The following is a 14562-nucleotide window of genomic DNA, read 5'->3' as shown; positions in this document are numbered from 1 at the left end:
AGAGACAATTTAATTTCATGTCGCTTAAAGTGATTTAGAAACACCCGTCACCATCACCTACACACAGGACCTATGCTATGTAACACCAAAGTTCAAAAATGAAAAAAAATGCTGAGTCCTACCTCTTTATCTATATCTAGCTGGTCAAAATGCCCTTTGCATCGTATTCTTTGTGTTTCTCCATCCAATGTTATATTGAGATCGCGTAAATTCCGCCGGATATGCACTGAGTGCCAGTGCTGGTCATCTAGCAGGCTTCCCAGTGTGGTAACTGTGTGACTATCTACGGATTGGAGAGGGCTGTTTCCTGTTAGAGGAAGTAATAAGATTAAGGAGGGAGTTTATTCCACATAATCATATTGAAATATTCAGGGAGAAAAACAGTAATTCTGTCAATGCCCAAATACTGAATAATGTATATTAATATATAAAATAGTCAAACAGAGATCAGTGATCTACTTACCCAGACTGATACGGAAAATCATCTGCGCCTTCTGAAGCTCCAAGGTAATGTAGTCTCCTTGTGAGCCCTCTGCATGCATCAACACCCCATCTTTTTCCAATGTCTTAAAATTGAAAGAAATATCATCCTGTAAAGTCCGATTGGTCTTTCTTCTAAACTGGTAGGAAATTAGGTCATCGCCATCAAAAGACAAGACATCGTGGTCTAAAGGGTGGAAGAAAATTGTTAGTGTGCAAGGAAGTCATTTTTCCCAGTACAAACTGCCGTAATTCTTAACCTATGCAGTCCTCTGGGCAGTATGACCCTGATGATCCATGATTACAGACTAGAAAAAAATAATATTCATCATCAGATCATACTGTTAGGACTGGCGGAACGCACCAAATAATAGTAAAAGAGAATATGAGGTGCGTTTGCAATCCAGGGTCCACCGTGCAGAGATGACACCTGCTGCTGAGTAATGACGGATGGACGCTTGCTCACATGTGGGTTAGACCTCACCCAGTGTGAATAGAAGCGAACTCTGTTGCTTCACAGATTCGCCACAAATACGCTGCGCCCTGTTGGCAGTCACAGGGTGCAGCTGAAAGACACTAGTGGGATCCCTATGAATTCCCCCACTAAGCTGGTGATTGGACCCGCTCTGACCCTCGGTGGCTTTTGAGCCTGCGCCTGAGGACTCCCTGAGTCAGATGCTGAGTCCATGCAAAAATTCCCACCCTACACTGACAGGCTGTCAGAAGAGCGCACTGAATGCGCACGGTGTCGTATAAGCGGGCACTGCAAAGGCACTGTAACGTGTGCTTGGTGTGCAGATGGCACTGTCGGGCGCTAGATAGCAAACATCCACCATAGGCAAGCAGACAACAACACTAGGAAGGGGATTATTAAAGAGTAACTTTCACACATCTACACACACAGGTCTTCAAGTATACACTAGCGCATGGCCAAGTGGCCATACGAACCCTTTATAGCAGTAGTGCTACGGGACCTTCCAGATGGTCCAATAGGAGCTGCAATAGGACCTGAGAATGTGACCCCCGACCTCCAATGGGAGGTCGTCCCGTGGGCATGCTCAGTATGGGAAAAGCAGGACTTAGTCCCAGAAAGACCTGCTCGCCGCTGATCAGTGCTGGCTACAAAAGCAGAGCCTGGAAAGGCAGCAGTAACTAAATGCACAGTATCAGCTTGAGCCAGACGCTGGGACCGACGTCTCCACTGCGGCTGGAGAAGAATGGGAGACCGCAGCGGACATAGTTCGAGATTCCCCCTGTGTGGAGGTGGGAACTCGACACCTAACATTACCCCCCCTCCTAGGGCCCCCGCCTCACTATGTTCAAAGGCTGCAATGAGCAGTGGAGCCCAAATGTGCTCCACAGGCTCCCAGGTTCTGTCTTCTGGGCTGTGACCCTTCCAGTCCACCAGATAGAACTTTTTGCCACATACCACCTTGCACCCCAAGATAGTGTTCACCTCATAATCGTCCGTGGACGAACCCGATGTCCCGGCAGATGACTCAGAAAACCGGGACATGTGAATGGGCTTTAAGAGGGACACATGAAAGGTGTTGGTGATACCCAGGCGTGGAGGAAGAGCCAGATAGACCACAGGGTTAACCTGTTCCAGAACCTTGAAAGGCCCTAAGTAGTGAGGCGCAAACTTAGTGGACTCAACTCGCAGCCTGATATTGCGGGCGGAGAGCCACACTAAGTCACCAGGAGCAAAGGTCGGAGCGGGACGCTGAAGTGCATTGGCAGAGGCCCTCATTCTCTACTTGGAAGCCCGGATAGCATCCTGTGTATGGTCCCAGATGTCCTGTGCTTCTACTGCCCAGTCTGCCACCCTAGAGTCAACAGAAGACATGGGCATGGGCACAGGAACCCATTGATGCTGGCAGTAATTAAGGAGGAATGGGGTCTGCCCAGTGGAGTCGGCTACGGTGTTGTTCAAGGCAAACTCTGCCCAAGGTAGCAGGGATGCCCAGTCATCCTGCCTGGCTGAGACAAAATGAAGTAGATATGCGACCAGGGTCTGGTTGGCCCTCTCTACCAACCCATTCGTCTCGGGATGGTACGCTGAAGAGAGATTCAGCTCAATGCTAAGTAGGTGACAAAGCTCTCTCCAGAACCGAGACGCAAACTGGGGACCCCGGTCACTGACAAGCTTGTCAGGCATACCGTGTAAACGGAAGACATGTTTGACAAACAACGCCGCCAAGGCTTATACAGAAGGTAATTGTGGGAGATGCACCAAATGCACCATTTTAGAGAAATGGTCGGAAACTACCCAAATAACGGTGCAGCCACGGGACTTGGGTAAGCCTACCACAAAGTCCATCCCGACCATCTCCCAGGGCCTATCAGCCACCGGTAGGGGGTAGAGTAACCCAGCAGGCCATTGTTGAGGAGACCTATTGGCGCAGGAGACGCACGCCTGAATATAGTCTCTAACGTCACGGGCCATATGCAGCCACCAGTACGTCCTCGCCAGAAGCTCAGATGTCCTTTTGATCCCAAAATGTCCACCCACCCTGGACAAGTGAGCCCAAGAGAGAACCTCCGGTCGCAAATTGGTTGGAACGAAAGTCTTGCCCGGAGGCACAGACTCTAGCGACATCAGAGCCACAGTTCTCAGACTCTCAGAGGCTCCTCCTCCTCCTCCTATGACACCACAGAGTGGGAGAGAGCATCGGCGTGAATGTTCTTCTCCCCAGATAGGAAATGAAGGGTGAAGTGGAACTGAGAGAAGAACAGGGACCATCTGGCCTGGCGAGAATTCTGCCGCTGGGCTGTCTGCAAATATACCAAATTTTTATGGTCAGTGTAGACTTGGAAGGGAAAGCGAGCCCCTTCCAGAAGGTGTCTCCATTCTGAAAAAGCCAACTTCATTGCTAACAACTCCCTGTCCCCGATGGAATAATTCCTCTCCGCCAGACTGAAGGTCTTGGAGAAAAAGAAGCAAGGATGCTTCCGACCTTGAGCGTCCTTTTGGAAGAGGACAGCTCCAGCTCCAAAAGAGGAGGCATCCACCTCAATAATAAAAGGCTCATCTACATCGGGACGATGTAGAATGGGAGCGCTAGCAAAATGGGACTTAATAGATAAGAAGGCTTTGGAGACCTCCTCTGACCACAATTTGGGATTTGCTCCCTTCTTGGTGAGGGCTACCAAGGGAGCTACCACAGTTGAGAAGAATGAACTGATGATAATAATTAATGAACCCCATAAAGCGCTGTACCACCTTGAGAGAATGGGGTTCCTGCCAATCCATCACTGCTTGTAGCTTGGCAGGATCCATAGCTAATCCCCGGGCTGAGATGATATAACCCAGGAAAGGCAAGGACTCCTGCTCAAACACACACTTCTCCAACTTGGCGTAGAGGGAGTTTGTCCGTAGGAGATCGAAAACTCTGCAAACATCTTTATCAATATCTGGAGAGAAGATGAGAATATCATCCAGATAGACCACCACTGAGGTGGAAAGCATATTCCGGAAGATGTCATTCACAAAGTCTTGGAAGATGGCTGGGGCATTACAGAGCCCAAAGGGCATCACCAGATATTCAGTATAAGCCGAGATTTTCAGCCCACTTTTTTGGGCTGAAAGTCCCCCTCTCGGCTTATACTTGAGTCATACCCAGGGGTCGGCAGGGGAGGGGGAGCAGGGGCTGTCTAAAAATACTCACCTAGTCCAGGCGCGGTCCCTGCAGGTCCCTGGCTTCCCCGGCGCCGGCAGCAGCAGCTTCAGCTTCTTCCTGTACTGAGCGGTCACATGGTACCGCTCATTATGGCAATGAATATGCGGCTCCACCTCCCATAGAGGTGGAGCCGCATATTCATTACTGTAATCAGCGGTAACAGGGACCACTCAGTACAGGATGAAGCTGCGGCGTCGGGGAAGCAGGGACTGCACCGCGCCAGGACCAGGTGAGTATACGGGGAGCGCTGCGCGATAGTCACCTTTCTTCGTTCCGGGCGCCGCTCTGTCTTCAGTAGTGACGCTCAGGTCAGAGGGCGCGGTGACGTAGTTAGTGCGCGCCCTCTGCTGAACGTTGGTGCTGAACATGGAGTGGTGCCGGAACGAGGTGCAGGTGACTATTGAAAGTGTCGGGGGCCTGAGCGACGGGGAGGTGAGTATGTGATTTTTTTTTTATCGCAGCAAATGGGGCAAGTGTCTGTATGAGCATTTATGGGGCCATAACATTTGTGCAGCACTATATGGGGCCATAAAGTTTGTGCAGCATTATATGGGGCCATAACATTTGTGCAGCATTATATGGGGCCATAACATTTGTGCAGCACTATATGGGGCCATAAAGTTTGTGCAGCATTATATGGGGCCATAACATTTGTGCAGCACTATATGGGGCCATAACATTTGTGCAGCACTATATGGGGCCATAACATTTGTGCAGCACTATATGGGGCCACAATGTTTGTGCAGCACTATATGGGGCCATAATGTTTGTGCAGCACTATATGGGGCCATAACATTTGTGCAGCACTATATGGGGCCATAATGTTTGTGCAGCACTATATGGGCGCCATAACGTTTGTGCAGCACTATATGGGGCCATAACGTTTGTGCAGCACTACATGGGGCCATAACGTTTGTGCAGCACTACATGGGGCCATAACGTTTGTGCAGCATTATATGGGGCCATAACATTTGTGCAGCACAATATGGGGCCATTACATTTGTGCAGCACTATATAGGGCCATAATAACATTTGTGCAGCATTATATGGGGCCATAATGTTTGTGCAGCACTATATGGGGCCATAATGTTTGTGCAGCACTATATGGGGGCCATAACGTTTGTGCAGCACTATATGGGGGCAAGTGTCTGTATGGGGCATCTATGGGGCCATAACGTTTGTGCAGTACTATATGGGGCCATAACGTTTGTGCAGCACTATATGGGGCAAGTGTCTGTATGGGGCCATAATTAACTTTTGTGGGGCACTACGGTATATGGGGCAAGTGTCTGTATGGAGCATCTTATAGGGCCATAATAAAGGTTTGTGCAGGACTATATGGGGGAAATATCTTTATGGAGCATCTTATGGGGCCATAATCAACATTTGTGCAGCATTATATGGGGCAAATGTGTCTATGGAGCATCTTATGGGGCCTTTATTAACCTTTATGCAGGATTATATGGGGCATATTCTAATATGGAACATCTTATGGGGCCATCAAACTGCATGGAGCATTATATGGGGCTCCTGATTCAATATGGATATTCAAAAACACTTAACCTACTGATGTCTCAATTAATTTTACTTTTATTGGTATCTATTTTTACTTTTGACATTTACCAATAGCTGCTGCATTTTCCACCCTAGGCTTATACTCGAGTCATTAAGTTTTCCCAGTTTTTTGTGGCAAAATTAGGGGGGGTCGGCTTATACTCGGGTCGGCTTATACTCGAGTATATACGGTAAGTTGAAAATATCTGAAGAAACAACATCCATAAATAGCTATTGATGTACTTAATTCATCCAAAAATATAACCTTGGTTTATCATTTGGAAATACAAATTTAAAGAATAATTAAACATTCATATTTTTAAGTAATTTTGTCCAGCATGGAAATTTATGAAACTTCATAAATCACTTTATTAAGGGATTTATCTTTATTTCTGTGAAAAATTGCTTCTAGTGGATTCCAATCCACCGTTGTTCCCCAGTCTACCTAGCTTCCTTTAGCTGCATTGACATCAGATCACGCCTATTTGGAGTACAAATGATAGTAGTAAAGGGGTCAGCATCTGTGTATTCCTTGCAGTGTTGTGCTTATCAGAACAATCTCCTGCAGTCGGATTATCCCCAGAGTTAAAGACACAGTGGCTGAGGTAAGCCATTCACTGCCATCATCAGTACTCCATATGAGTATGTTCCAACATCAATGCAGCCAATCGCAGACATATAGACTTAAACACAGTGGTGGTTTGGAAGTCACTTAAAAATAATTTATCAACAGGAATTAGAAAAAATACCCTAGTAATATGATTTGCAAAGTTTCATAACTTTCCATTCTATATAAAGAATAAGTTTAGTTACTCTTTACCTTTGACTGAATTGCATTTATCAAGAAAAGCAAGACATTAATTATCCTATTCTTTTTAAAAAGGAGAACAAAAAAACTTTAATTTTTTTTAAACAAAAATACAGAAAAAAGTATTGTAGCCTTTTAAATGTCAACTTACTGCTTTCACAGCCATAAAGTGCAACCCGAAGCCCAATTTTCCCCCGAGGATTCCAGGCTACAGGAATAAAACGAACATAGCGTGCCTTTATGGGATAGTGTAGGCGGTGCTCCGTCACCCCTGTTGAATTGATATTGCCAAAAAATGTCTGTTCAAAAATATAAGGAAGAAAAATGTAAGCAATGCAGGTGCCAACTCATTTTACAACACTCAATATTATTCACCAATATAGTGCAATTAAACAAAAACACATTTCTAAAATTCATTTAAGAAACTCATAGACTTCTACATGAAGCAAACGTTTGCTTTAGCCTTAATAACCAGGCACTGGGGCCTGTTTTATGGTATAACATCAATAAGTATACAGGAAACATATATATCTTGGTACCGTGTTAGCCAGTAACTAACTGAAAAGATGGTAACAAATTGCAAGCTTTCGAGACTGCTCAGGTCTCGAAAGCTTGCAATTTGTTACCATCTTTTCAGTTAGCCATTAAAAGGTATCAATCACTGAGGACTCTCAATTCTACATATTTTTCCATCAATAAGTATGGCATTTGATCCAAATCTTCTGAGCAAAACTTCAAAGTCTTATCCTTCGCATGCTTATTGGTGTTCCCCTGACCACAACTGCATGTAATTAAAACATCACTAAGCAAATATTACTTTACATTCTTTAGCCATGTGATCCATGTTGCGGTAAAGGTCGCTAGATATCGCTAGTCTGAAGGAGATGTCCCTGTAAATAGCAGTACTCGTGGCCATGGACTGAACATTGCAGCATATGCAATGAAGTATTACGTTCTGATACTAGCCAGTGCCAGCATTAGTACAGTACAGACCAAAAGTTTGGACACACCTTCTCATTTAAAGATTTTTCTGTATTTTCATGACTATGAAAATTGTACATTCACACTGAAGGCATCAAAGCTATGAATTAACACATGTGGAATTACAGTATATACTTAACAAAAAAGTGTGAAACAACTGAAATTATGTCTTATATTCTAGGTTCTTCAAAGTAGCCACCTTTTGCTTTGGTGACTGCTTTGCACACTCTTGGCATTCTCTTGATGAACTTCAAGAGGTAGTCACCGGGAATGGTTTTCACTTCACAGGTGTGCCCTGTCAGGTTTAATAAGTGGGATTTCTTGCCTTATATATGGGGTTGGGACCATCAGTTGTGTTGTGCAGAAGTCTGGTGGATACACAGCTGATAGTCCTACTGAATAGACTGTTAGAATTTGTATTATGGCAAGAAAAAAGCAGCTAAGTAAAGAAAAACGAGTGGCCATCATTGCTTTAAAAAATGAAGGTCAGTCTGTCCAAAAAAATTGGGAAAACTTTGAAAGTGTCCCCAAGTGCAGTGGCAAAAACCATCAAGCGCTACAAAGAAACTGGCTCACAAGAGGACCGCCCCAGGAAAGGAAGACCAAGAGTCACCTCTGCTTCTGAGGATAAGTTTATCCGAGTCACCAGCCTCAGTAATCGCAGGTTAACAGCAGCTCAGATTAGAGACCAGGTCAATGCCACACAGAGTTCTAGCAGCAGACACATCTCTACAACAACTGTTAAGAGGAGACTTTGTGCAGCAGGCCTTCATGGTAAAATAGCTGCTAGGAAACCACTGCTAAGGACAGACAACAAGCAGAAGAGACTTGTTTTGGCTGAAGAACACAAGGAATGGACACTAGACCAGTGGAAATCTTTGCTTTGGTCTGATGAGTCCAAATTTAAGATCTTTGATTCCAACCATCGTGTCTTTGTGCGACGCAGAAAAGGTGAACGGATGGACTCTACATGCCTGGTTCCCACCATGAAGCATGGAGGAGGAGGTGTGATGGTGTGGGGGTGCTTTGCTGGTGACACTGTTGGGGATTTATTCAAAATTGAAGGCATACTGAACCAACATGGCTACCACAGCATCTTGCAGCGGCATGCTATTCCATCCGGTTTGCGTTTAGTTGGACCATCATTTATTTTTCAACAGGACAATGACCCCAAACACACCTCCAGGCTGTGTAAGGGCTATTTGACCAAGAAGGAGAGTGATGGGGTGCTACGCCAGATGACCTGGCCTCCACAGTCACCAGACCTGAACCCAATTGAGATGGTTTGGGGTGAGCTGGACCGCAGAGTGAAGGCAAAAGGGCCAACAAGTGTTAAGCATCTCTGGGAACTCCTTCAAGATTGTTGGAAGACCATTCCTGGTGACTATATCTTGAAGCTTATCAAGAGAATGCCATGTGCAAAGCAGTCATCAAAGCAAAAGGTGGCTACTTTGAAGAACCTAGAATATAAGACATAATTTCAGTTGTTTCACACTTTTTTGTTAAGTATATAATTCCACATGTGTTAATTAATAGTTTTGATGCCTTCAGTGTGAATGTACAATTTTCATAGTCATGAAAATACAGAAAAATCTTTAAATGAGAAAGTGTGTCCAAACTTTTGGTCTGTACTGTACATACTTTATGGATGGAGTCAACACATTCTGTGCTCCTGTCCCACCGATAAAGACAGCTGCCCCAAGGTCTCCCGTTTGATGCTATAGCCGAGCATCTCCTGAGTAATGCATATGCTCCAGCTACGGTCTCTCATATATAATGTATATGCTCCAGCCTCAGCATATCCTATGTGATGTATATACTCCAGGCCCAGTGTTTTATATATATATATATATATATATATATATATATATATATATATATATACGCACCAGCCCCAGTGTCTCTTGTGCTGTATATACAGCAGTCTCAGTGTCTCCTATGTGATGTTTATACAAAAGTCTTGGTATCCTATGTCATGTATAGAGCAATCTTAGTCATCACTATCACCTAACATCAGATGCCTTACAAAAGATAAGCAAGTCCAATGTCAGGAACACCACACTGCACTTGCTCACTGTGCCAGTGCGCATTTCCTGAGTAAAACTGTGCCCAAAGATACCTGTGGAGTAGAGCAATAGTGGTGAAGATGTGTGCTTCAGAAAAACAGGACCTGAAGCACGTGACTACTGGGAACGTGGCCTAAGCTCCAGAGAGCTAGGAGCTGAAGGAAAACTCCTAGAACGGTAACTACAGGACAAAGTTACCAAGGGATTAGACAGAATGGATAGTCAGAACATAGCCAAGGGGTCATACACAGAGAGGGCAGCGCAGTACAAGAGAAGAAGGCAGAGGTAATCAGGAGGTAGCCAAGGGGTCGTACACAGAGAGGGTAGCACAGTACAAAAGGGACAGGCAAAACTCGTAACAGGGACACAGCCAAATCAGAACCAGACAGACGTAATGTAGCACAAGCACAAAGCACAACAGGGTCAAACACACTCGGCCAAGGGTCAGAGTATAAGCGACAGAATGGCCCCACAATGAGGCTATATGAAGCCTCCCAGAATCCCAGAGTGAGGCCATCCAGGGTTATTTCCAATAAAGAAGTTATTTCCAGCTTAGAGGTAAGGAATAACTTGCTGATCGTTGGAGGGGTCTGACCTCTACAGACCCGTTTTGAATAGAGTGGAGGAGCGTTTGTTTAACCTACAACTGGAAGTGCCAGCAATGGCTGAACAATGCGCTCAACAATCCCATAGACTATGAATGGAGCAGAAACCGAGAATACACACATTGCTCCAATTAGGACAGGGCTGCAGACCCCTGATCTCAGATTTGCTGGGGGTCCAGGAGGTCAGACCTACAATGATCACTAAGCTGTCACCTAATAGGTGTAAATTACGAATTTCTTGCTTTTTAAAAAAAAAAACTGCATTATATATAACGCTTTCTACTCAAAGACTATTACCTTGCTAGCAATCATTGAAACCTAGATGTTGACACTGCCTCCCTTGCTGCTATGAGGTTCTGTATTTCAGCACATTAATAGGCAGGAGGTAAGCAGATTTAAGGACACAGGTACATGCCTTTCCCAAAAAGCCCATATACGGCCAGTCTCCTCTCTCATTTTCTCATCCTTTGAAGTGCACACTATCAGACTCTGCCACCAGTTTCTCTTTATGTTGCATTTTCTGTGCCTCAGGCTCATCCAGTCTTTGTATTGATCACTTTGCATTTTGGCTCACATCCTTCCGTTTCCATGAATTACTCACACTCATTCTGAGTGATTTTAAAATCCCCACTGATAAATCACTATCCCCTTCAGTTTATAATCCCTCTTCATTAATCTCATTGCTAGGACTTTCCATGCTCACTGCCTCCCCAACACATGACCATGACAACTTGCTTGATTTGATCTTGAATCTATGTTTTGGTTCTTATTTTCTTTACTAATTTATTACCTTTTGTACTGTGCACCTTTAATATCTATTGGGTGATTCGAATGAATTCACTCAGGTTCAGATGACTTTAATCTAATGTGTATGGGAGCTTTTAAGATCGTATTATACAGACAGATTTTCTGCCCTAAACAAGTGCCAACTGATGATATGCCAAAGCAATCTCGCTCATTTAGCTCTGACCACACTTTGAATGAGACGTCCAAAGGCTTCCTCACATGTTCTTATGTTCTTCACTCTGTTGAGGTTGTCCAAGATTCATTTTGAGTCCCCTCCTGGTTTTCCTTCACAATTATCTACAATTCCTTTTGAGCAAGTTTTGTTTTCAGTACCATTTTCATTTAATTTTTCATTTCATTTTTATTTTTTATGGCACCTAACTACATATATCTTCCCTAGACATTTCATTTGTTCTCCTAAAAAGCATTAAAGGGAACCTGTCGGCATGATTGTTCACAGTAACCTGCAGACAGTGTCAAGTCAGCACCATTATACTGATTACAGTGATACCTTGGTTGATGAAATCCATCTTGTGGTTGTTGTGTAATCTTTATTTTCAGTTTTGAGCTAATGATATGCTCGTGCCCTAAGGCGGGCCTGGAGGGGGGTGTCCATGTGGTACTCTGATTAGGTATTCATGTGGCTTCTGACAGGTTACTGATCCTTCAGTTTACATAATGCCCCCTAGTTTACATAATGAATATTATACATATTTTAAAAAATATATAAAAAATTCCCTTCTGCAGGCAGGCGCCGGAGGCGATACCTGCGCTGCACCATGATCGCATCCATATTGTGCATTTAATTATTCTTTTTGCGAGTATTCATAAATTCCTAAAAAAAAATTAAAAATCAGTTTGAAAATGGCTCCGACCGTGACTGAGCAGTAGCAGCTATCGGCGATCCAATAGATGCTACTGCTTAGGCACCAATAAAGAAAGAAAATGGCCTGCACTCTGTCCTAATTTGAGGTGCTGGTGTAATGGGCCGGATGACCCTGAGTCCATATAGTAGAAATTCACCGCACACTCTGAGAATTTTCAAGTGATGCAAGAAAAAAATGTTTATTGATGAGAACAAAATAACAGTAGAAAGTGGCAGAGCACAGAAAAAATTCCGAGCGACTATATAATTGAGTGACGTTTCGACCTATCCCAGGTCTTATTCTATACATTGTCAATGTTGTCTTGGTGGTGGATGTACACTGTATAGGGAAGCCTCCCTGGTTGTGGTGATTTGTATAATGGGCTGTATAGTCCTCAGAGAGAAAGCGTTATGCTAAGGTTGTGGTGGCAGCTCTGGGATAGGTCGAAACGTTACTCAATTATATAGTCGCTTGGAATTTTTTCTGCGCTCTGCCACTTTCTACTGTTTTCTGTTCTCACCAATAAATGTTTTCTTCTTGCATCACCTGAAAATCCTCAGAGTGTGCAGTGTGTGATGAATATGCGGCTCCACCTCCCATAGCATTTTGGGATACATATAACTTTTATATTTTTAAACAGGTTGTCGACTACTTTAGCATTAATGCAAGCGAGTACTTCTGGCTGGCGGACGCTGCCACCGACACCGATATCAGCTGATAGTGGGTGTGCCGGATGTCAGCAGTGTATCAAATTCTTATTTTCCTCACTGAATAAACACACACTTACGTAGGAGAAAAAAGGATCATCCCCGCGCTGCCGCAAGAAGAATTCCAAAAATTGTAGAGGTTTCAACATGGTTTATTCTACGCGTTTCAGGTTCAGGTGACCCCTTCATCAGGACATACCACAAATACTGTACAAGAGTCTTAGGTATACAGGGTTTAAGTACACGTCAGCATTTGGAAGCGACGCCCAATGGATCAGATAACACCCACAGTCAGAGTTCAGGCTCAACGGGAAATTCACATGACAAGATTAAAAATCATCAGAGAAATACAAATTGATACTTTACACATTTAGCCTTATTTTTGTTTATACGATAACAAAAATTGAAAAGAGAGAAGAAGAAAAAAAAAAAAAGAAGCACGGTCTCACTGAGAGTGGAACCGAACTCACTTTGGGAAAAATTAAACAAATTCAGAGGTGAAGGCATTTACTTTGAGCTACTGAGCTGGAAGAATAGACTCTTGGAGAACACAGGTCAATAGGACTAATTTTTACAGCTTTAAAATCTTTATTATGTACCAATTAGCCGTAAAAATTAGTCCTATTGATCACATCCCAGCACATGTCCCTAATAGAGTCATGAAGCTGAACAGAACAAAGGTTTATTGGATTTACAAGCTAGGCAGCCTGAAACCTCATGGTCTTAATGAAATTACTGAAGTCTTTATCTGATTTTTGCAGGCTTTTAATGTATGTGGGCTAACTATTTTTTCATATATCTACAGTGCCTACAAGTAGTATTCAACCCCCTGCAGATTTAGCAGGTTTACACATTTGGAATTAACTTGGCATTGTGACATTTGGACTGTAGATCAGCCTGGAAGTGTGAAATGCACTGCAGCAAAAAAGAATGTTATTTCTTTGTTTATTTTTTTTTTAAATTGGGAAAAGTTTTTTCAGAGGGTCATTTATTATTCAACCCCTCAACCCACTAAAATTCTGTTTGGTTCCCCTAAAGTATTAAGAAGTAGTTCAGGCACAAAGAACAATGAGCTTCACATATTTGGATTAATTATCTCTTTTTCCAGCCTTTTCTGACTATTTAAGACCCTCCCCAAACTTGTGAACAGCACTCAAACATGGTCAACATGGGAAAGACAAAGGAGCATTCCAAGGCCATCAGAGACAAGATCGTGGAGGGTCACAAGGCTGGCAAGGGGTACAAAACCCTTTCCAAGGAGTTGGGCCTACCTGTCTCCACTGTTGGGAGCATCATCCGGAAGTGGAAGGCTTATGGAACTACTGTTAGCCTTCCACGGCCTGGACAGCCTTTGAAAGTTTCCTCCCGTGCCGAGGACAGGCTTGTCCGAAGAGTCAAGGCTAACCCAAGGACAACAAGGAAGGAGCTCCGGGAAGATCTCATGGCAGTGGGGACATTGGTTTCAGTCAATACCATAAGTAACGTACTCCACCGCAATGGTCTCCGTTCCAGACGAGCCCGTAAGGTACCTTTACTTTCAAAGCGTCATGTCAAGGCTCATCTACAGTTTGCTCATGATCACTTGGAGGACTCTGAGACTGACTGGTACAAGGTTCTCTGGTCTGATGAGACCAAGATCGAGATCTTTGGTGCCAACCACACACGTGACGTTTGGAGACTGGATGGCACTGCATACGACCCCAAGAATACCATCCCTACAGTCAAGCATGGTGGTGGCAGCATCATGCTGTGGGGCTGTTTCTCAGCCAAGGGGCCTGGCCATCTGGTCTGCATCCATGGGAAGATGGATAGCACGGCCTACCTGGAGATTTTGGCCAAGAACCTCCGCTCCTCCATCAAGGATCTTAAGATGGGTCGTCATTTCGTCTTCCAACAAGACAACGACCCAAAGCACACAGCCAAGAAAACCAAGACCTGGTTCAAGAGGCAAAAAATCAAGGTGTTGCAGTGGCCTAGTCAGTCTCCTGACCTTAACCCAATTGAAAACTTGTGGAAGGAGCTCAAGATT

The 14562-nt window shown here is 44.1% G+C and overlaps 1 protein-coding gene across 1 annotated transcript in view; it reads right to left on the bottom strand.

Moving 5' to 3' along the window:
• CNTNAP1 (contactin associated protein 1) overlaps positions 1 to 14562 on the bottom strand; it is a 173182-nt gene that overhangs the window by 81967 nt on the left and 76653 nt on the right. Inside the window, exons 4-6 of the mRNA XM_077252002.1 lie at positions 6674 to 6821; positions 464 to 667; positions 123 to 307 (exon numbers count right to left, since the gene is read on the bottom strand). Coding sequence (XP_077108117.1) covers positions 123 to 307; positions 464 to 667; positions 6674 to 6821 — 537 coding nt within the window. The remainder of the gene's footprint in view (positions 1 to 122; positions 308 to 463; positions 668 to 6673; positions 6822 to 14562) is intronic.

This window comes from Ranitomeya variabilis, chromosome 4, assembly GCF_051348905.1.
Source record: "Ranitomeya variabilis isolate aRanVar5 chromosome 4, aRanVar5.hap1, whole genome shotgun sequence".
NCBI classification, from domain to species: Eukaryota; Metazoa; Chordata; class Amphibia; order Anura; family Dendrobatidae; genus Ranitomeya; species Ranitomeya variabilis.
This window is presented reverse-complemented; position numbering and strand designations above follow the sequence as displayed.